Below are 22143 nucleotides of genomic sequence, written 5' to 3' on the forward strand. Positions count from 1 at the left end.
TATTTGTCTTCCAGTTACTGGCTACGTCACGAAGTCTTTCACCCTTGTCTGTCATTGTTCAACCGCTTAATGGTTTTCTTATGGCTTTCGCTTTAAAAATTTGGTATTGAAACAATGCTATCTAATTGAGTAAATAATCCCTTGTGCCGAGTGTCGTGCCCGGGCCGACTCTCGGTATGGTTGGTTGGGGAAGCAAAGTGGCTTCTCGATCAACGGTCTTTCCATCTATCATGACAATGTGCACTACCTGGTAGTGTCGTACGACAATAAGTACGGAATACGTAATCTGTAACCAATGCTAGGTTGTCTACATGGAGAATAAAGAAGAGCCTGTTCGCCGTGTCATGCCGACGTGTGTAAATGCTGGAATCCGCCGTGCAACAGCCGCCCCTCAAACCATATTCCTAGGTACGTGCCGAGGGACCATGTCTTCGTATCGCCGAGACTTCATCTCCAGCTCAGAGTTGTCGTAACCATTGCTACGGTCGTCATTTGCATAGATGCGGCCCGAGCCAGGCATCGGGTCCGAGATCTGGAGGTGGGACCGGGAAGGGCTTCGATCATTGTTACGACTCCGGTGTTTCCGGGAAATGACACACACCACGACAGCGGCAATAACAGCCACAGCACCAACGGCGGCACCGATGCCGATTCCTGCTTTAGCACCAACGGTCAGACCGGGCGAGGCAGTGGCAGTCGAGCTGCTGGTGCTGGATGTAGTCTGCTTCAGATGTCAGCAGGAAAGCCCCAGTCCACTTCATTGCAAAAAATAGAAAACTGTATCACTTACGCTCGCAGGAGAACCAGTGGTAGAGCTGGTGGCGGTCTGGCGCACTGAACTGGATGTCGGCTGGGTTGAAGTCGTAGCGACAAGTGCATCACTTGACGAGCTCGGTGTGGTGCTGGAAGCCGGTGTAGAAGTACTTGGCTCCGGAGTGGACGTGCTGCTCGGAAGGCTACTTGTCGTAGGCAGAGTCGATGTCACCACTGAGCTGCTGGTGACAGGTGCGGGAGTGGACGACACTGGTGTCGTGGGCGGTATTGAGGATGTTACAGCCTGTGACGTTGGTGAGACGGCTGACGCAGATGTGGTTGGTGTCGAAGTGGCAGCTGGAGCATTCACGGCAGCAGCTGTAGCTTGTTAGTATACTGTGATTCCTCGCAGTAGGATTCAACAGGGTGCTGTTAACTTACTTGCGCAAACGGCAACGAGATAGTTTGTAACCGAGGCCACGAGGTCAGCTGCACAGGCACCAACAACACAATCATGGACACCATTCTGGAAGTTGGTAGCTGCGCAGAGACAACCGACTCCGTCCGCAGCGCAGCCAAAGGAGCCAGCCTGTGCAATAAGCTGATCAAGACATGTTTCCTGTTGCAATGCGTTAGAACTGACGACGACGCATCGCAATATCTGGAAACAAACAAACTTACGCCACATCCGGGGAGGCTGGCCTCGTTAGGAAAGCTCTGAGACTTGGCAATACCCATAAGGGTAGCCAGCACAAAGACCAGGGAATTTTGGGAGCGCATGTTGAGTAGAACAAAACAAAAGAAAATGAAATGACAAGAGTTATGACGAGGAAAGAAAGTGAATCAAGAAGAGAAACGAGCCGTGGAGGATACAAGCTCCCCACACAAGCTGCCACTGGAGAGACCGGCCAGAGGCGTGGAATGTATCAAAGACAATGACGAAGACAGATAAAAAAGAAGAGGAAAGAAGGCCGTGACAAAGCCTACGGCGTATATAAAAACGTATGCAAGTCGTATACAAGACAGAAACGGTTAAAAGAGACCGATAGAGTGTTGCCAACTTGGCAGAGCAGAGCAAGCAGGGCAAACGATTTGTGTCGAGAAAACAGTGTCGTTTGCAGTATGCACGAAGAAACGAGACTGCTAGTAGGACGCGCAGTCGCAGTGAAACGGAATGTTGTGTGGCAGCATAAACCGGTCCTGGGGTTCAGTTGGACGGGGTGCCGTTAATGTGTTTCTGTCCGCCGTACGGGTAGCCTTTTCAATTTGTCCGGGTCCTCGTGCAATCCAAACGGGGCGAGCGAAATAAGAGAGCAACAGCAAGATCGGGTTGCGTCCAGGAATGTTGGAGGGAATTGGATGTGTGGAGGACTGCCCCGGTAAAACGAGAGGGTGTTCCCGGCGAAGAACTTGTCGTTGTTTATTAGATGTCCGTGGAATACTAATTTAATATCGAGCGAGTCGAGAACGCAAGCCGCATACGTATGAAAATGGCCTCGAGAGAATATATTGGCGGGCGGGGCGAAGGATCCAAAGAAAAGGGCACCGAGGAAGGTAAAAAGCAAGAAGATATGAAGATATAGCTGACGAGCCGTGTGGAATAAAGTACTTTAAAAAAATCTCGCAAGTGAGGCCAAAGTGACTTGTAAAAGTGCGCGGCGATGCGATGGCTGTGAGGGGAAAGAAGGTAATTAGTGGGAGAAGGTAAGTAAACAAAGAATGGAAAGATGGACCTGAAAGGAAGGAATGACAACGAATGTATGAAGCACAGGAGCGCTTACGAATAAAAAGAGGGTGAAGAGAAAATAACAAATTGGGAAAGAGTAAACTTTCGTGAGCAGAAAAGGGAAGTAGCGAAGGAGGACTGAGGAAAGGGAAGGGAGGAGGGTCCAGTTGGCTTAAAAAGGAAAGAGACCCAGTTCGTCGTGATCCAAGCTTTCTTCAAACAAGCCCCATCAGTGTGACTCTACCCTCATGTCGTCCGTTTTGGTAAATTGTACAAGTATCTAACAACAGATGGAGTACGTACTCCAGCAAACCTGAGAGTAATATTTCCTCTGCCCTGCCCTGGGCATCCTCCAACCAGGGGTGTAGCACAGAGCCCAATAGGAAGGGCTCAAAGAGACAAACGTCTTTCTTCAGCGCCGTCGTTTCTGCACCCCTCAAGGCTATGAGACCAACACGCCGGTATGGAATATTAAGGTAAGTATGGTGCATTAGTGTCCCCATGTCGCCTTCAGGAACAGGAGGAGCTTAATGCGCCATTATGTGGTTGACAATGTGCACTGAGACTGGGCGATTCAGGAACAAACATCCACTATTCAGGGGCGCCTGCATTACCAACTCGAAGGACAGTGGGCTGTGCCCAACCGGTTCCGCTCATACGAACAGAGCCAACCGAGGAAGGCGAGGGCTTTTGTTCTGTGGCACGACAAAAAAACGGTCTCGACTCCACTACAAACTCCTTCCTCCAATGCCCTCCATGATGGAAGACTCTACGGAATATGACCGGCACGCATATCTGACGATGTCCCCTGTGGTCCATAGCGGCAAGGACGGTTCCGCTTTGCTGGCTAAGCCGGTTTGCAAGTGGTTGTCCTCCTTCTAGTGTCAAGGGAGCAGGCGGCGGCAACCAGACAAACGAAGACGAGAGACGAGAGTGAGCCAAAGGGACAGAGACTGGAGCCACAGAATGTGGCAAGACAATGAATCCATGGCCGCTAGGAAATACTGTTTCCTAGATTGGCAATTGTTCAAACGGTGAATCGCTCCATCAGGCAGAAAACAGGCGCGAGGTTGGAGAGTCACTCCTTGGCTTGGTCTTGCCAGTTGAACTAGCCATCGGACCGCATAGAGGCAAAATGTGCAATATGTCGAGCTTCGTTCAGTATTCAGCGACGAAAACGGCTTTCCAAGTGGCAACACGTCTGCCCATCCCACTCCTGCACCACCCGCTCACCTCTGGCTGTTCTGCTCCGTGCAAAAAGCCAAGAGCGGTTGCGTGTGCCCTCCAGCCGCCAGCACATCTGACGCCTCGCCCACAACCAGTCAATCCAGACGATAGGATCACATCCCGCAGACGATCGACACCGGGAACAGCGTGAAGATTGGACTGCCATAGCCACCCCGTCAGGAACCAGGGCTGCCTTGGTCGGCTGGTATGTTAGTACGGCCCTGGCGCACCTTTTCGTATCCAGGCATCCCCCCTTTCTTTGTCGTTTCCATGTTTCTTCTAGCTTTTAACCCTGCTTGGACGTTGGCACTAAAACTGGCGAACGACGTCCTTTTGGAAGTCCTTTTTGTCTCAAGTTTTTCGCGTTAGTGCTTCACATAATTCGTAGCGAGCGCTGATATCCACTTTTTGTGGTTTATTTTCTTTTCCTTTGGGCATCATGCACGTCCATGGAGCGTCCGTCCATGGAAATGCCTCAACACCGGTCACTGGATTGCGAAAGAGGCAATAGGCGGACGAGTCTTCCGTCAACTGAGTTTATGCTATCTCGATACTCTTTGGTGCGCAGCTCCTTCTCCTCTCCAGCTCGCTTTTGTTCAGGGCGGCTACACTTGTTTGAGGATGCTTGTGTTGAAGATCCACCGACGACCGCTTTTCGACCACCAGCGCTAGACCAGTCCCACTACTGCGTCTCTGCAGGGTCCTTTTACCACGGCGTGCCTGAAGAAACGTTAGAAGTCAAACGAAGGGAGACACATGCCAATCATTTCCAAGAATGGAGGAGCAAACATGTGGCTGCCCAGGATGAACCTAAAAGATACGATCGCCCACAGCTCGCTATGATCCCTCTTTTGGGCGTCTACGTATGTCGTACAACATACCTACCAGGCTGATATAGAGTAAACATCATGGCTTCGGTGAAAGATGCTCACATTATGCACACTACGGAGCACATGTTTATGTGGCACACGCCTGAGTTGCTTTCGCAAGGCCGTCGCTTCTTTTTTGACGCCAATGGGGGGCAACTAGTTTTCCTCTTGCAGAAGCTATGTTCAAGCACCATGGGGGCCCAGGATATATCCGACGAATACGGAGTATGTGTACAGAATACGTCGTTCGTCGCAGCTCATGGACGGCATCCAGCCAAGGGTGATGCTCCGTAAAGCCGCGCAAGATTGCTCAGGGTCTGTCCCCGGTCTGGTCAACTTGAGCATCTTCTGGGGCAGTTTGCGCTGCGCCACGTAGCAGGCGTTTTAAAACAGTGCAATATGGATGAAGGACTGAGTGAAAAGTTGGGACTAGGGTGCCCTCCAATTTCAATGCGTGGAAACCCCAGTCCGCATCCAAAACAACCAGCCTCGAAGTCTCTTCAGGGTTTGTCGACAAGTATTACGGAGTACTTAACGGTCGCACATTGACAAGCAAATACCTTACACGACTAGGACCAGGGCCTGACGCCAAGACCAACTTCAGGCTTTCTCACATTCAGCACGCGAGATGGGGAAAGCCGAATAGGAAGAACTGAAGGAAAAGACAAAAGCCAAGACGTACTAAATTATTAGGCAGTCACAGACGGAATCCGTAACACGCTGTCTAGGGATGACAGGTCTCGCAATCGCTTCATCAAATGTCGTGGACATTCGATTTCTGACGCTTGGTATTTCTATTTCGTGGTGCCACGACTGCCCAAGTACGGAGCACAACGGGAATCGCGGAGTTGTCCGCAGAAACCGACTCTGTCGTAAAGAATACCTCCACTAAAGCTGTGACTTAGAGTTCGTCATTTCCATTTGTTGTGCTGTAACAGAAGAGTTCTGCTTATGCCTGTACATTTTGGCGGTTTGCTTAAACTTCGTTGGTCGATGTGCAACTGCATCAGTTTACAAATTACATTTCATGGCGCGTCAAGTGCTCTCTCTAACTTTACTCTTATCAGATGGACATAACACCGACATTTTACGAGCTACGTTGTACGGAGTATTCATACTCTTGGGTAAGTGGGCACTCATACCATAGAAAATACATGCGTCACGAACGTGGCTTGTTGATGCAAGGCGATGGCCCTTTGGCGAAAGATGAAATGGAATGAAACAAAAGAAAACAGAAAAGCCCAAAGGGACAAAGTCACTGCGGCTTTTTCGTGTCGCGGTTCGCGTTTGACGGGAGATAGGAATGTTTTTGTCACTCTCATAAATTGCTGCAGAAGCCGATGCGGATTCCAAAATTTGCTTCGTCAATCTGGCTTCTGCGTTGTTTACAACGCGACCCAGTCGTAATCCTGCTTTTCTATTCGCTGCTTCTTCCCAGACGCCTGCATCAAAGCTACAGCAGCAAGTTGAAGCTGCAGCTGTAGCCAGCCTCTCATGTATGCCACGATCCTGTATGCATACAGAGGGCTCCTTTCCATCCAGAAAATAGTTTTGTGTCCACCCGGCACTCGGACGCAATGCAGGTACGAGTCTAGTATTTGTGGTCAATTGCTCTTTTTTTTCACATTCCATTCATGTTACTATTTTTGACTTCTCTCCGTGCCCAATACCGAGTGAAAATACCACTTGCGTCGGCCGTAGCCCTCTTCCCTATTTTCTTCTTGCTTTCTGACTTGCAGATGCCGAGTTCGCACATACATGAGTGGATGTGTGTGCCCGATAGGATTGCGGCTCGATGCACGTCGCGACGCATTTTCGTTGCAGAAACGAAATGAACACAAGCTAAAATATTCGTCTGATGAAGCCACCACGAGGTGTAACGGTGGTACACTCGCTTGGCGAGTGTACCAAGGTCGGCGTGTCTTTGTTTCATCGTGCTTTTCTGTTCTCAGAAAGAAATTCAAAGCAGAGGAGGGTCACTACCAAATAGCGAGGTAAACGTTTCCAATAATTCGGCAGGTGACAAGACACGCAGTGTGGACGAGACACTCAACTAACGGTCATGGAACAAAGACGATATATCAAGGACTAGAGACGGAGAGTTCACATCAGGGGTATAGGTAGGGCAATGCTTCACGCCCACAGAACTAGGAAGTAGTTGTGAAGAGGTGAGCAAGAATGGACAGATATGTGGCTCTACACCACCTGTATCGAAGACAAATACCCAAGGTTGCACCAGACATAGGACACGGAACTCAAGGACACATATCCCATTAAAAGACGACTCTGCCGTTCGTTGGGCTTGCGACGCCGCCGGGTACCCGCAGCGGGACGCTCGCAAAGAAGAATGTCCAGCGGTCATGCACCACGCGCTGTGCTCTCAGAGCCTCGAGATCAAACATCTCGTTAATGGGCACACTCCAGCCGGCCAGCACCCAATGGTGCACCAGCCTATCACCATTCGTCGTGTCCTCTCAGCTCTCACCCTTCCATGCCGCGCCAGGCCGGACGCGGTCGGCGCACACGGTTTCTGCTCAATACTGATGGTGGTGCCGGTAAGTGCCGCACAGTCTCGCAGATCCATCGAAGCTTTGCCATTGTCGAGCAAGAGTCCCATGAATACCGCCATCTCGCACGGCGGCAACACCCTTTGCTGATCCCTGATGGCCGCATCGGAAGCAGCCGTGCAGCAGATGCGGATCAGGACAATGTCTCCCTGCTCAAATGTGACCCCTTTCCTCGCGCACAACGTCCTGCAGGTGCTCGACGGGCATTCCGGTGCAGGACATGTGGTCAACGCTGGATGCCGCGGTGTCCGGCATAACCGGCGTTGTCGAGTAGAACGCCGCGGCCTATGATCCCACCTTGTGCGATCTTTGCTATTTGACAAGCATGAAGGTTAGCAGATTTTCTAGGAATGTGTACTTTTGTCTACCCAAAACTTTCTCGCACATACAGAGTTCACAGTCAATGCCCAGAGAATCGGAGTATAAATTTCTCCCGCGTCTTGGTGTTGTTAAACACTAGTCTTCAGGTAGCCTGTGAAGTACGTCAGCGGAGAGTCTGTATTGCGTATCGCCATGAATCCCGTCTCTTGGGAAAGATCATCATACTGCCGGATCCCATCCCAAAGGCAGCGACACTGCGCGTTGAAGATACCGGCGTCATCGTCGACCACCCGCTGGTCCTCAGTCTCGACCGTCGCACGTAATCGGTTCTCAAGTATACGCTGGAATGCCTCGCGCTCAAAATGCGGCAAGTATGGATTTGTGAGTGGCAAGTCCAGGAAAACACGCGTACCAGAGAGAATTTGAGACGATACGAGCGGCCGCAACAACCTTTGGCGGCAACATATGAAGAGCTCAGAGATCTTCGTTGCCTGCGTAAAGGTACCAGGCATTACCGGCTGGACCATTCGTGTCGAGCGGCAGAGCAGCGAACAGAGGCGGTGCTGAGACAGGCATTGTTTTTGTTGTGACAAGATAAAAAGCTAAAACAAAGGATGCGAACTGGTATGAAGAGATAGCAGTAAGCAATATTCACATGGAGTAGACCAAATTTGGGTTGTGTGGTCGCGATGATATTCGATTCAGTGTCTGTAAAGCATATGGTTGCGTCCTGATGAGCACCAGTACCAAGGCACCGTGGCCTTTGGCGTAGTGGCCTTTGGTTAGAAGAGGAATTTATTTACATATGTCCGGGCAAGCTGAATCTCCGTGACTTGTTTGATGTTAAAAGATCGCTGGTCTCCTCTTTCCGCATACTGGCTTCCGAGAAAAGATAGGCAAACAAAGCGTTGGCAGTGCGGCCAGTCAAGAGCGTAACCTTTACGCGAGCCAGCTTCAGGCCTTGTCTTTCTTATATGGCTGTTTCGCTCTCCTTTTTCTTAAGAAAGGTAGTGAATTTTAAGGACGGGGTCTTTGTACGACGTATCCGAGAATTTCATGCCTGGTATGGCCCTCGTGGGCCGCCATTAAACGGGCTCGGCTGCCAAGTCGCTCGCCTTGCCGTTGCTTCAATCCTTACTCCGAAGTTTCACTGTCTGCTTTTCCTTTCGCGAAGCCAACTCATCAAATGCTGCGCCATATGGAGCGATATACTGGAGATCACCAAGAGCAGAGGGCGGCCCATACTGCTCGTAGCTCTATGCGGCTACGTGAGGCAAGATGCGGTTCGCCATCCAGGCCGACGTATTCGAGCTGACCCGAATCAATACCCGCTTTGTACTTGCTTCTTCAGCCGCTTCCGTTGATTCCGAACGCCGTTGCTGCTCCCAGCACTTGTTGCAATATGTCCGTTTTGACGAAGCAGTATCCCGTTTGCAGGAAACACCACCTTTCACAAGCCCCAGCAGACGGTTGCATCACTCCAAGCTGCGTCCAATACATAGCACGCAGAGCTCAAGGCTCAGCAGTGTGTGGTCGCTGCGGTTGGATGACGGATCGCCTCCAACAGCAACGCGCATAGGCATTCCGAAGACCGTTCTTGTGGCCACTCGGTGGTATATCCGCTGCGGCGGCTAAAGCATCCACGCGGCATCGACCGCGCGTACTGCCGCAATGACATTCGATTTGCTGCGGTGCTGTAGTGCAAGCGTGCCGCTACTCTCGCAAGAGATAGACGGTCGAAGCTGACTTTGCCTTTTTAGTTGATCAAGGAGACGGCTGCTGGCCGCTCGCTGCTGGCTGCCCGTCCGGCAACAGACCTAATCGATATCATTCAGCATCGTCTGTTCTTGGTCAGTCCTGTAGTAGAGAATGCCGACTCGGTCTAGATAGGAACGCGACATAGTTTACTCTCATTTGATTTTAATGTATTAGGAAAGATGTAACAGACTGGTCATCCCGAATCGGGATGTTGATACGCCGTGGACCGAAGTCCGAGCACAAGTACTGATGGGGATAACTCCAAATCTTCTGATTGGTATGAATGAAAGAGCCGTCCTGTTGCGGTGTGACCCTGGTTGCCTATTGGCATTCTCTTCACTCAAGTTTTATGGCTATCTCCCTTGGCAAGAGAAAACGAGAGAAAATTGATGTTCAGGGATGAGACTGGTCGGGCCAAGCCAAGCTCCCTTTGTTGAATGCCGGATAGCCGTGTTTGGCGCTGGACGAGAAAAACAGGCGTGTGAGGAGCAGGGACAACAAAGCTGGTAAACTCACCTGTTGGCAATCTAAACACGCACCACCCATGGAGCCCGGACTGGGACAAGTCTCTTCATCCACTTCTCCGCTTTCTTTTTGCACATGGATTTGTTGGTTCGCCTAACATGCTGGGGAAAAATACCCTGAAATTTTGAAATTGCTACCTTAAATAAGGGTAACGTGGTCTGGAACATGCAGCACAAAAAACCGTCTAGGACTGGGCTAGGCCCTCCGGCGCCAACAATGCGGGACGACGTCATCGGGCGTCCAGCGTAAGGGGCTTTCCTATTTCCTTTTTTTTTTTTTTTTTGTTCACTGACCTGCCGTCTGTTACAAGATTCAGCCGTGGGTATTACGAAGTCCTCTAGTACCAGATTGGCTGGGAAATAAGTCGCGACCAGCTCTTCCGCAGCGCCAAGCCATTGTGACCAGGGCATAAACAGGAGATAGCCCGGCGCCAGGCTCCCTTTGGGTATTTGCTGTGATCGGTTTTGACATCGACGCAGGAGACGAATGATGGACATTCTCCCTCTGTTTCGTCTCTCCACTCTCACCAAAAGGCATTGGGAATCGTCTCATCCGATTCTTTGATCATTTTGTGGAAGAGAACAGAGACGGGGCGTTCCCGAATTGGCGAGATTCAATGCCTCAGGACAATGTCAAGCTCTGGGATGTTTGGGGGCAACTATTTCCGCCTTCCATTCTCCCACGTCGATCGGCAAGATCGGCACCTGGCCAGGCCTATCACGTGTACCTTGGATTGCTAGGCAAAATAAGCGAACTGAAGCAAGTTCTGAGGGTAAAGTACGGAGTAAAACGAGGGAAATGCGAGGGAAAGGGTTTTGAACTTGACCCTGGTTGTCAGGGCCAGTCCCGCCGGGTGTAAATCGGAGAACGCACTGACGATCGCGTGTTTTCAAAACTGGTCTGTTTTCCTGTGAGCCCAGGTATTTGTTTAACCTGGCAAATGCTCACAATACTCTGCAAGCCCGCCACAGTCCGCTGAGACTGGGTGTAACAACGACAGTCGTCAAGGCGTGAGTTGGCGAGCCGGACCTCGGGGTATGTGCACCGTCTCACAGTGGAGATGGGAAATGGAAAACGCGAGGGCGCTGCTCCATTCTTCTGTGCGTGGGTTGTTGCGATCCAGTGGCTGTCAAGCGTCGTTTGCTTCCTCTTATGCGCTGCTCAGCATGCCTGGCCTGGCATTGTGTCGTATGAAAGCGTATTCCTCGTCCTTTCGTCTCCTTTTGTTGCGAGCCTTGACCAGAACCCGCCCAACTGATCCTTGGCAAAATGTGGTAGCGATCAGCGGATGACTAGACTTTCATGGAACATGGCTCCTCTAAAAACGACGCGGTCTTGAGAAAATATCCACAGGTGTGAGAAACCAATACACAGAGACGGGCTGAATGTCAACCTTTGCGCTTCATCCTAGACACTCGGGTGGCCCTGTCTGCCCGCAAAAGTTCGCCAACCCTATTTGCGCTGTGCCTCTTGATTTAAGTTTTCGATGCGTGGAGGAGCGAGACACAGCCGGTGATCTAGCCCCCTTCAGCTCTTTGCCGTCTCGTTGGTTGTTTTGCGTTGGTTGCATCTTTCCCCCTCCTGTCGTGGCTCACCGCGGGAGGTTGAGTTCGCGCATCTAGTCCAGCCTGTTTTAGCGGTTGCACAGCATGTGACGTAGTGTTTGTGAGAAACAGACAAACCACCAGGGAGCAAAACCGCGGAGATGCTGAATCACTTGGTGGAATGGGAAATGTCAGGACAGTGCTACAAGGGCATCTGGGCGAAGGAATGTGTGGCCGTGACTTTGCGTCTTTGTAAACGTGGGGAAAATCTTCCGGTGTTGTGATAACGGCGGCATGTCGAAGGAGTCGAGACGTTCAGCCAAATCTACACAGCAAAGGGGGATGAAGATACGAAGCCAGGACGCGTACTCGTATATTGTTCAGATAAATCCAAGATACCGGCCGCCCAGAGTCAAGAAGGCGCACCTCGCAGCAACGACCGTTCCTGCCGTCACCAATGGCAAGTCGCCTGCCGTCTGTCACTACGTCAGAAACATCTGGTGTCGTGGGTAAGATATTTAGAGTGCAACCCGCTGCAGCATTAGTGCTCGGGTTACCCATGGAATAGGCCGCACTCCCCTGAGGCATAATCTCGACAGTTACGTAGGACGCCCCGCTTGCGCTCGCTATGGCGCTGCCGGGAAATACGCCGCCCACAGAAAGAGCCCACTTTGGAAGGCAGGAGCCCACTTTTGCCTGCCAATCCATTGCGCTGGAACTCGCTTCTTTGGAGACAAAATAATACAAAACAGCACCACGCGGACTATGACAACGCCGCCGGCCTCCCAAGGAGCTAAGAAAGGCGGGCTGCGCTTCGTCGCAACAAAGAAACTACTCCGTACGCAACGCGGAAACAGGATGCAGCAAAGGGCGACCACGAAACTGTCCATCTACCAGCTCTAGCACGTCTCTTCACCTTCCAAACCCCGAGCCGGCCACCAGTTGCGCCTTCCTTCACTCCGTCCGTAAGGCAGAAGGGAGAGGCTCCATCCGTCATACACCACCCATCCTAGTTCTTTCCTCAACTGTTCGTCTCCTTTTCATGGTGTTGAGGTCCATTCTTACAACTTTTTTTTTGTTACCCTGCATCTGCATCGTCCACCCTGTGTCTGCAGCTGCCAGTCAGCCAACAACACGCATCGTCATTCTTCGCCGTCTCCCGTCTCGCTGTGCTCATAACATACTCAGTTGTCCTATCTTACACTAGCAGCGCCACGCGCCGCCTCCACCTGAAACGATAAACTTTTCACGCTGCCAGCCAAGAAGGACGACAAAAGCGAGAGGCTACTTTTCTTTGGTTTTTGAGCCTTTTGAGCCTCCTTTCTATTTTGCCGTTTACAAACCTCTCTCTTTCTCTCTCGGTTCATCCTGCGAGTCAAACCGATGGTCCCAAATTCTACTACCTCCGTTCGCACGCCTCAGCCATTATGGCCAGCTCTCCGCCTCCCGCCCCTTCGCCCGTAGGCGAAGATAGCTGGCTTGACTACATCGAACAACGGCGCCGCCACGCGACAGGACTGGAGCAACGCATCCGTGTTGTTGAACTCTACCGCGCCGCCGTCAACGCCGAGCCTGGCAGCATACGCGTGTGGATCGCCTACTGCGAATACTTCTGGGCGCTCTATTTCGAGTGCATGCAGCGGAGCGGCAGCGTTGCTGCCTGGCCTCAGGACGAACAGCAGGCCGCTTGCGACATCTTTTCGCTCGATGCAGCTCTCCACCTGTGGAGCGAAGGTCACGAAGCGACCAAGTACCGCCTCAGCGACAGTCACGAGCTTTGGAATCGATGGATTGCATTGGAGCGTGACCTTCTCGACCGGACGCGCACCGTCGAGGGCGTTCGGCGCATAACCCATCTATATCGCAATCGCTTGACAATACCACATGCGGCCTGGGACGACACGTCTTCGGCGTTTAGCTCCTTTTTGTCAGAGTACAACCCAGCCGCCTACGAAGACACGATGCGCGCCGTGACGGAGCAATCGCGAACTGCAAGAGCCATCTACGAACAACGCGATCCAATGGAGATGGCATTGCGGGCGGCCATCCGTGCCGGCGACGAAGAGGCTCACCGCGAAGCCATGTCGAGATATCTGGGGTGGGAGGTAGCAAACACCCTGGCCGAGCGGAACGACAAGGTTTTGGCCATGCGCGTTGCGCTGGGTCTTTTCGGACGCGCGTTGACCAGCGTCTTCCAAACAGACGACACGGCTTGGTCCGACCTGGTTGTTTTTATCTCGCAGCTTCGGAGTGAGTTGGGAGACGGCCCGAACCGCAACGAGGAACTGGCGCGTTTTCTTCCGAATAGCCTCGATGTTTTGCAGCGCGCCGTCCAGCACTGCCCCTGGTCTGGCGCCCTCTGGGTTCGGTATATCATCAGCGGTGAGCAGGCAAGTCTCAGTTTCTCCGACATGGAACGTATAAAGCATGCTGCCACAAACAGTTCCTTGGATCGTGACGGTATGGCTGCGGTTGTCGACATGTATGCTGCTTGGTGTGGCTACCTGCGCCGTTGTGCCATTGATCCGAATGCGTCCGACGAAGCTGTCGATCTTGCTGATTCTGGCCTCGTGGCTGCTCTCGAAGCCGTCCAGGTCTGGGGCGAGCGTCGATTCGGCAGCGCCTTCCAGGGCGACCCCAACTTCCGCCTCGAACGAATCATGATCTACCACCTGACCGAAAAGCACGGCGCCATTGATGAGGCACGCGAGCACTGGGAGAAGTTGGCTAAAAAGGAACTGCTCGCCCATGACTACAGCTTCTGGTTAAGCTACTATCTGTGGGAGATGAACCTTTTTCAGTCACAGAAAGGAACCGGCCGAAGCCCAACGCCAGCACCCCCGACACGAATGTCGCGCACGCCGACGCGCCCCGCAAGTGTTCTCAGCCGAGCCCTGCACGATCCCCAATTGAATTGGCCCGAGCGTATCATGGAAATCTATTTGCAACATTGCAACGACTTTGAAAGCTCTGACGTTCTGCGCGGTGCCCTCGACGATGTACACAACATCCGAAAAGCCATAGCGCAACAACGCAAGGAGGCCGCAGCGGCACAAGCCGCCGCCCAAGCCGATGCTCAAGCACGGACACAGGCTGGAACCTACGTAGGGACAGGACCCGCTACTTCTGTCGAAGCTAGTACCGGCCACCGAGAACCAGAGCGTGTACTTGAAGATCCGACTTCTGGGGTGAAACGAAAGTGGGAATCGAATGCCAACAAGGACGCTACCGGGCCTGCGACGAAAAGGCCGAAAAGCGAGAACGGTTCTGCCCAAAGCGATGAACAACAAAACCATACCCTCAAACGTGACCGCGAAAACACGTCCGTCTTTGTATCCAACCTGCCGGTCGACGTTACATCTACCAAGGTGCGGCAATATTTCCGCGAGTACGGCCACATCAACAACATGCAGCTCAAGAAGGAGGACCATGGCAAGTCTATGGTCGCGTTGGTTGAGTTCAGGTCTGCTGAGGATGTGCAGTCTGCAATGATTCGCGACGGGAAGTACTTTGGTGACCGTAATATCTCTGTCAAACCGGCAACGGGCATTACACTCTACATCACGAACTTTCCACCGTCGGCCGATGATGCATTTATCCACCAGCTTTTCGATCAAAGTGGAGACATATTCGGCATTCGGTGGCCGAGTCTGAAGTACAATGCACACCGTCGCTTCTGCTACGTGTCGTTCCGCGATAGCGAGTCGGCCTCCAAGGCCACAAAACTGAATGGACAGTTGCTCGAGGGCAAGTACAAATTGTCGGTGCAGTACTCCGACCCTTCAGCTAAGAAGGCACGAGACGGGGCTACAGACGAAGGCCGCGAAGTGCATGCCAAAAACATTCCGTTTGATGCGGACGAACAGGTCATTGAGACTCTCTTCGCCAAACACGGAGCTGTTGATCGTGTTCGCCTTCTGCGCAACATTGCCGGCCGCAGCCGTGGCTCTGCTTTCGTCGTCATGAAGACCAAGGAGGAGGCGAACCGGGCAGTGTCAGAACTAAATCAGGTCAAAATGGGTTCTCAGATTCTAACTGTTGAAATCTCCGTGCCGACAAATTCCCGACCCTCGGCACGAGAAACGTCTGTCGCCGCAGAGTCAATAGCTTCCGGGGTAGCCGGCGGCGACGACTCACATGACAGGTCGAACGGTGCCGACGCCAAAGATGCAGACAAAGAGGCACTTCGCAACCGGACGTTTGCTCTCCTCGGCATTCCAGACACGGTCAACATCGCCCGTGTTCGGGCGTTGGTGGAGCCCCACGGCCACATTACGAAACTTGTGCTTCGTGCCGATCATGGCGGCGCCATTGTCGAGTTTGCGGATGCGGTCGCGGCTGGCAAAGCGCAGTTGGCGCTCGAAGGCGCGCAACTCGACCAACACACCCTCCGAACCGGCACTGTTGCCCAGCTCTTCAAGGAGAAAGCCGAAGTCCGCTCCGACCGGATGGACAAGCCTGCGCCGCGTCCTCCAAAAGCGGCTACCTCGTCGACCACTCCCTCGAAAAAGAGCGCGGGCCCGACGGCAGCAGCACCGACGGAATCCGCAACAACTTTAATGCCCACTCACATGAAGCGCCCTGTCCTGGGTGGCAAAGGTGCGAAACGGGGCGTTGGATTCACTGCACTGTCGGCATCGACAGGTGCCAAAAGCAACGGTGAACCTACCACCATCAATGGCACATCGACGACCGCCTCTAGATCGGAACCAGTACCCACGAAGAAGTCGAATGCCGAATTTCGTGCCTTGTTCCTTAGTACCGGAGCAAATGCAGACAAAAAGGTAGAAGGCGACAACAAAGACGACGGCAATGGAGGCAAGGAGAAGGACCACAAGAAAGGCAAGGCAAAGCCCGCTGATGTTGCCGAGGAAGATGCCAGAGCAACAATGCCATGAATGACACCAAAATGGATGTCGATGTTGCTGTGAATGGCCACTAGTAACATGGTTCTTGGAAACACGGGGCTGGCGAAAAAGGACGGTGCGCCCTGTGGATTTGGATGCATATACCCCGACGAGTTGATCTCATGTTTGTGTTTTATGGTGGGCTTTGTACTTGCGAACTTGTCCGGGCATCGGCCATTAGTTAGCATATACGAATGCCCACTCATCATGTATTGCAAGAGCCATAGGCTCTTGAGCAAAGGAAAAAATGACAGGGTTGGTTCGGATATGTATTTTAACTTGAGTTGCCAATCGCAATTGAGTAGGTTTTGTTAATTGGTTTTGTACATGGTTCCTGACATGGATCCCACAAATTCAGGGGGGTTTGGCAAGGGGATATTGGTGGCCCTGCCTCTGGGCCAGAAAATGATAAAAGCAAAAGGACCATCAAAAACGGCGAATGAGATGTGACTTACACCTTTTGTATTTCCCCTATTTTTTTTCTTTCTTCATATCCCATCTCTCTCGGTAGTATTTGCTCCACAATCTGTATTTTCTAGTCTTAATTCTCTTCTTGGTGTACATATTGCACTCATGTCACGTTTGAACAAGTAGTACAAAACACGTTGATCTCATTCTAGCTCTTGATTGTCGTCTTGTATATACTGGCCCGTGGCGAAGGTCAACATGGGCCAATACCAACGGAACCCAGTGATTCCATCTTTCGAACTCTACGGAATTGCAGATGGCAACTCACTCGCCTCGCCGTGAATCTGCTTAAACAGCGGATCCCACACGGTGATGGAACGGACGCTCGGCACACCGTTCTTGAACGTCAGGCGCGAGTAGTCAATGTCGCTGATCTGCGTGCCGCTGCACTCGAGGATGACGCCACTGCGCGTGTCTCCGTCCGCCAGGCAGCCTGCGTACGCCTGCGTAATCGTGTCGAGCGGCGTCAGTGACTCGGCGCTCACAGCAGCAACCATCTCGGGCGGGATAATGTTTGTGCGCACGATGCCGGGGCAGACGCAGTTGATGAGAATGTTTTCCTTGATCTTCAGCACCTCGGCGGCGCCGCGAACAAACTGGACGACGGCGGCCTTGGCGCCGTTGTACTCGGGGTACGAGGGATGGGGATGGATGCCGGCGTTGGACGCCGTCACGACAATCTTGCCGCCGGGCTTGTCGGGGTTGTGGCGCATGTAGTGGATGGCGAGCTGGACACCGTAGAGGACACCCTTGTAGTCGATGTCGGTGCAGGCCAAGTTGGGAGCCGGGGGCACCTCCTCAACCTTGTTGCCTCGGTGCTTGAAGATGAAGAGGGAGGAGCGCTCGACGATGCCGGCGTTGGCAAGCAGGGCATCGATGCGCCCCCACTTCTTCCAGACCTGGAGGTAGGCGCTGGCCTGGGACTCGTAGCTGGAGACGTCGCACTGGACGAAGAAGGTGTCGGGGCCGAGCTCAGCGGCGAGCTCTTCGCCGACCTTGGCGTTGACGTCCCAGAGGGCGAGGCGCCAGCCCTGGGCAGCAAAATACGTGGCGAGCGCCCTGCCCATGCCAGACTGCGAGGTGTAAGTGAGTACTCCATTGAGGCACTATTTATCATAAAAGAAAGGCCATGACCTACTGCGGCGCCGGTCACAATGCCAACTTTGGACTCCACCATTGTGTTGCTGCACAGAGAGGTATGTAGAAAGTGGCAAGGTGTGTCGTGGTTCTGTCGTTGTGTCGAAGCTATCACGAAGCCAGTCGTTAACACAAAACTGGGATCTCGGAGACGCAGCGAGGGGAAGACGGAAATCATTTGTAATATGGAGCATACCTTGTCCCAAGTTCAGATACGGTCTCCAATAACAAACCGATCAACAAGGAGGAGGGGTCAAATCGCGATGCTTTACTGGGCAGGGCGTCCAGGCCCTTCTCACGACTCTCCGTTGGAGCTGTGATCTGCCTCTCCCCATTCTGGACATGTTCAGCCTGGTGGGAGGAGAACGAGAGCCGGAGGGACAGAAATGGGAAAAAGTGCGGTACGCGTCACAGCAAGCAAACACTTGGCGATGGGCCATCTATCAAGGAAATGAGAAAATGGAGTGAAGTGGGACGGGCTCTAAGCTCTTGCATAGTATCGTCGTTTATCCTGTGTATGAATGGTGTGGTGTTGGTACTGGGTTTGGGTTGATGTTAGCTTGCGTGCTAGTCTGGTGATCGTCTTAACGGGACTACGCCTCTGCCCGGGACACGATTTCCAGACCTGCGGACAAAGATACCGCAACAAGTCTAAACATTGAGTGTGAAAGGAGCATTGCAACACCTAGTGTGACGCGTTGCTTCCGGTTTCCTGTACTTACTGGGTGATGTTCCCCGCATTTTTTATGTTTTCCTGTGTTCGTGCGCCAGCCTGTGTCAAATGTCTCCTATGTAAGGCCGACACATAACTCTCTCTGAAAATATCCCTCGGCCTTATCAATTGCAGAGATGCATTTCTTTACCTCAAAGTTAGTATTGGTGAACACGTTTGTCGTTGTGATTAAAGAACTGAAAAACATTATTCATTATTTTAAATTCTGTTCGTGGTTCTTTCAAGATGACGATGATCATAAAGAACTCTCCGCTCTCCCCACGTCCCCCCATCGATTTATTCAGTCCAGTTTCATCCTCGATTTGATGTCCGACCTCACGACCATTTGTTCCATACCGACTACCGCCGCGAGTACCATAAGTGAACCTGATATCCCTTTGACGAACGTCACTAGTTCTATTGTCAGTACCTGCATCTCTGACCTGCCACCTCGGCGCCTCGCACGCTATGGCTGGTAGCTGCGCTTGAGAAGAGACGGCTTCCGCTCCTTGAGATCGAGCATCATCTGCCCAAAGAGGCCGTTGGCCCATGAGAACCATTGCCGTGTCCACTTGCTCTGATCAAATGTGTTGACGCTTTCGTGGATGAGGCCCAGGCCGGACGTGCTGCTGACAAGAGTATGCAGCTGGTCCACAATCTCGTCGTCGTCGTCTGACGTCAGGATGCGCACGATGCTGGCCATGGGCCACGCATAGCCCGGGCCTTGGTGGGGTCCGCCGACGCCGCTGATCACAGGCCCGTGCATGAAGTACGGGTTGCTGTTGTACTGGCTTGGGCCCGGCCGCGGCGTCTCGGAAAGGATCGCAGCGCGTGTGCTTTGGTAGACGGGGTCGCTGATGCTCGTAAAGCCAAAAAAGGGTGCCGACAGCAGGCTTGGAATGTTGGCGTCGTCCATGATGATGGACGAGCCGTAGCCGTCGACCTCGTACGCGTACACTGGAGCGCCGGCGACGCCGGCCCTGGTGTCGGCCACGATGCCGTGGCGCAGGATGGCGTTGCGCAGCGAAGAAGCAAGGCTATGCATCTGGGAGCCAAGACCCTTGGGCGCGGCAGAACCGAGCTTGTCCACGATTTTAGCCGTCTGCTCCAGGTAGTGCGAAAACATCATATTGGCCGGGATGAACAGCTGCAGCAGCGTGCTGTCATCGCTGGGGCGGAATGCCGACCGAATGAGACCCGTGTTGGCCGCCACGGGGCTGCCCAGCCCATTGTTTGCGAGTGTCTCCGTACTACGCGTGGTCATCCGAGTGAACGTGTATGGCGACGTAAGAACGGTCCCGTTGTCACCATATGTCGGCGTCATCATGGACGTGGCCGTTTGGAGGACGGCCTGCAGCGCCTGGAGCCACTTGAATTTTCCGAAGAAGGCCGTGTCACCCGTGGCGGTAAAGTAGTCTGACGACACCTCGAGGAAAGCAGCCAGACTGTCAAGCTCGTACTTGCACTCAAAGACTTTGGTGGAGTCGTAGGGTGGCGTGACAGTGTCGTCTTTGGCGGCACCATTCGTGGCCGGCGCGATGCCCGACTCCACCGGCGGCTGGAAGCTGTTGCAGTAAGGCGACTCAAGAAGGTAGCGGGCCTGCAGATTGATGACACCGCGGTACAGCGATGCGAGGCTGTTGGGGTCCGAGGACGCCTTGAGCAGCGAGCGGTACGACTGCATCTGGTTCGACGAGTCGCGCAGCCACATGGCATCAATGTCGCCAGTAATGACAAATGTCAGCTCCTCGTCGGCATTGTCAGCTGCCACACCCTTCCAGCGGATGGCCGTGTCCAGCGTGTTGGGGAAGGCATTGACAAAGAGCCGGTACAGGTCCGGGTCGGAGATGCTCCTCGCCATCGACGTGATTGTAGACTCGACTTCGGTCAAGTTAAAGGTGCGGCATGCGGGGTCCGGACGCATGTATCCCAGTTGGTAGGAGCCGTTGCTTAGAGGCGCGTGCGCATTCATGGCGTATGTCGAGTAGTCCGGGCAACTTTGACCGACGGCCGTACCAGCCGTCCATAGACCGGCTAGCACGCCGGCAGCGGCGATCTTGGAGCGTCTCGTCATGTTGTTCTGTCAAAGTATGAATCTGGTTGCTTCACAACACAGAGAAGAGAACGTCTAGATTTCCAGCAAAATATACACCGCCTCTATGGGTAATAGATTAAGCCGGGAGAGTTCCTGTGGGGTTGACTCTAGGAATGTGTCGTGCCGTCTGCTTCGTTTTCATTCTCGTGGCAGAACAACCGACTTGCTCTTGGCCAGACAACCGGCCCCCCTTAAATATATCTATCGTACACCCCCCCCGACGCACCGCGACCTGGTGTGCTAGCACCACGATCTGCCAGTCAAACCGTTGTATGGCAGGCAGGATGGTGAGTCTGATGCATGCCTCAGAGTGACAACTGTGAGATGTTTGTGTCGTATGGCTGGGGGGTCGATCATTGGCTGATCATGTCGAAAAAAAGGACATGCTCACCACTTCGCGGGGTTGATCAACAGAGCTGGGGTCGTATGTACAGGGTTTGATCATGTTCTGTGGGCCGAGAGGAGTTGAAATTCGATTTGCAAGTGTCTAACGAACGGCACAAGCACGGTGGCACGACGGATGGATGGTTGCATGCTGCAGCGATTATAGCGGATGGAGGGAGGAGACGGTGGCGGCAGTGCGTCATGGGACTGGAGAAGAAAGCCCAGCCAATGCACGCCTTGTTTATAAACATCCCCTTTGCTCTTTCCAATCTTCTCTTGTTATTACGTCGTAGACAGCGGTCTGTGGACTGCACCTTCCTTTCTCTGATTGTGCGTGTTCTGTGAATGTTGGACAGTGTTGATGCGTGCTTCTGTACCGGGAAGGCGCCTTTAGCAGGTACGTGGACCTTCCACAGCTTCACTGAGGACGGATTTGCCTACAGCCGGTTTGCGACCTTGTACTGTCCGCGTGGTGCATCGCCGCGTGCACCATGTCTAAAGTTTAAATTAACTTGCTCGTATCCCATATTCTCAGTGCTCCCTTTCCCACTCCGCCGTTCTCGCCGAAAATCTCTTGAGCCAGACATAATTCGCGCCAGGTCTGGTGTCTCTCCCCCAAAGATGATAAGATCTGCCGTTCCATCGTCGCAATGTCGTTGTTCAGATTTTGGGATGAAAGTTGCTTCCCGGTTCTCTTCCACCACGTGACAAGCCGACACGTTTTGGGATAAATGTGGTGTGGAATTGCAAGGGGTCGATGCATCGTTTCTGTCGATCTTGGTCTCCGCACGCTATAGCTGTACGGTCCGGCGTAAAGCGCAAGGTGTCTTGCTACCATGCACCGCAGAATGGCCGCGAATTGGCCGTGATCCGGCGCTCCGGGGTAGAAATACTTCTTCTCCGACCTTCACCACGTTTGCTCTCTGTTGGTTGTCTGCTTTGCCCCAGCTGCCTGATCGGGCAGGTCGGGTGGGACGGTCATTGCCTTGTCTGTCTTAATAACCAGAGCGAGTAATGCTTTGGCGCCTGCAGGCATTCCCCACACTGTTTTCTCTCTCTTCTCCGCAAATCAATTTCGGATCTCGGCCGGGTGTGGTTTTTGTCGTAGTCGTAAGCGGGACCTAGCAATTGTTCTCTGTATGCATGAAAA

General features: G+C 52.9%; 5 protein-coding genes across 5 annotated transcripts; 1 reads left to right on the forward strand and 4 right to left on the reverse strand.

Moving 5' to 3' along the window:
* Window positions 1-391: 391 nt before the first annotated feature.
* Window positions 392-1533, reverse strand: SPSK_02592 (cfem domain containing protein; the record flags this gene model as incomplete). The annotated part of the gene is made up of 4 exons (XM_016729460.1): window positions 392-721; window positions 791-1131; window positions 1195-1372; window positions 1435-1533. 4 exons carry the CDS (start codon window positions 1531-1533, stop codon window positions 392-394), a joined length of 948 nt encoding a protein of 315 aa, XP_016589366.1.
* A 5315-nt stretch (window positions 1534-6848) lies between these two features.
* SPSK_02593 (uncharacterized protein) lies at window positions 6849-7990 on the reverse strand (the record flags this gene model as incomplete). Its single annotated transcript, XM_016729461.1, has 3 exons — window positions 6849-7026; window positions 7101-7454; window positions 7626-7990. 3 exons carry the CDS (start codon window positions 7988-7990, stop codon window positions 6849-6851), a joined length of 897 nt encoding a protein of 298 aa, XP_016589367.1.
* A 4727-nt stretch (window positions 7991-12717) lies between these two features.
* On the forward strand, window positions 12718-16188 carry SPSK_02176 (pre-mRNA splicing factor (Prp24); the record flags this gene model as incomplete). The annotated part of the gene is made up of 1 exon (XM_016729052.1): window positions 12718-16188. The coding sequence occupies one exon, from the start codon at window positions 12718-12720 to the stop codon at window positions 16186-16188; it is 3471 nt and encodes a 1156-aa protein (XP_016589368.1).
* A 719-nt stretch (window positions 16189-16907) lies between these two features.
* On the reverse strand, window positions 16908-17842 carry SPSK_02669 (15-hydroxyprostaglandin dehydrogenase (NAD(+)); the record flags this gene model as incomplete). Its single annotated transcript, XM_016729537.1, has 2 exons — window positions 16908-17771; window positions 17804-17842. 2 exons carry the CDS (start codon window positions 17840-17842, stop codon window positions 16908-16910), a joined length of 903 nt encoding a protein of 300 aa, XP_016589369.1.
* A 1138-nt stretch (window positions 17843-18980) lies between these two features.
* On the reverse strand, window positions 18981-20588 carry SPSK_02438 (uncharacterized protein; the record flags this gene model as incomplete). The annotated part of the gene is made up of 1 exon (XM_016729310.1): window positions 18981-20588. The coding sequence occupies one exon, from the start codon at window positions 20586-20588 to the stop codon at window positions 18981-18983; it is 1608 nt and encodes a 535-aa protein (XP_016589370.1).
* Window positions 20589-22143: the final 1555 nt, after the last annotated feature.

Source organism: Sporothrix schenckii (genome assembly GCF_000961545.1).
Source record: "Sporothrix schenckii 1099-18 chromosome Unknown Cont43, whole genome shotgun sequence".
Lineage (NCBI taxonomy): Eukaryota > Fungi > Ascomycota > Sordariomycetes > Ophiostomatales > Ophiostomataceae > Sporothrix > Sporothrix schenckii.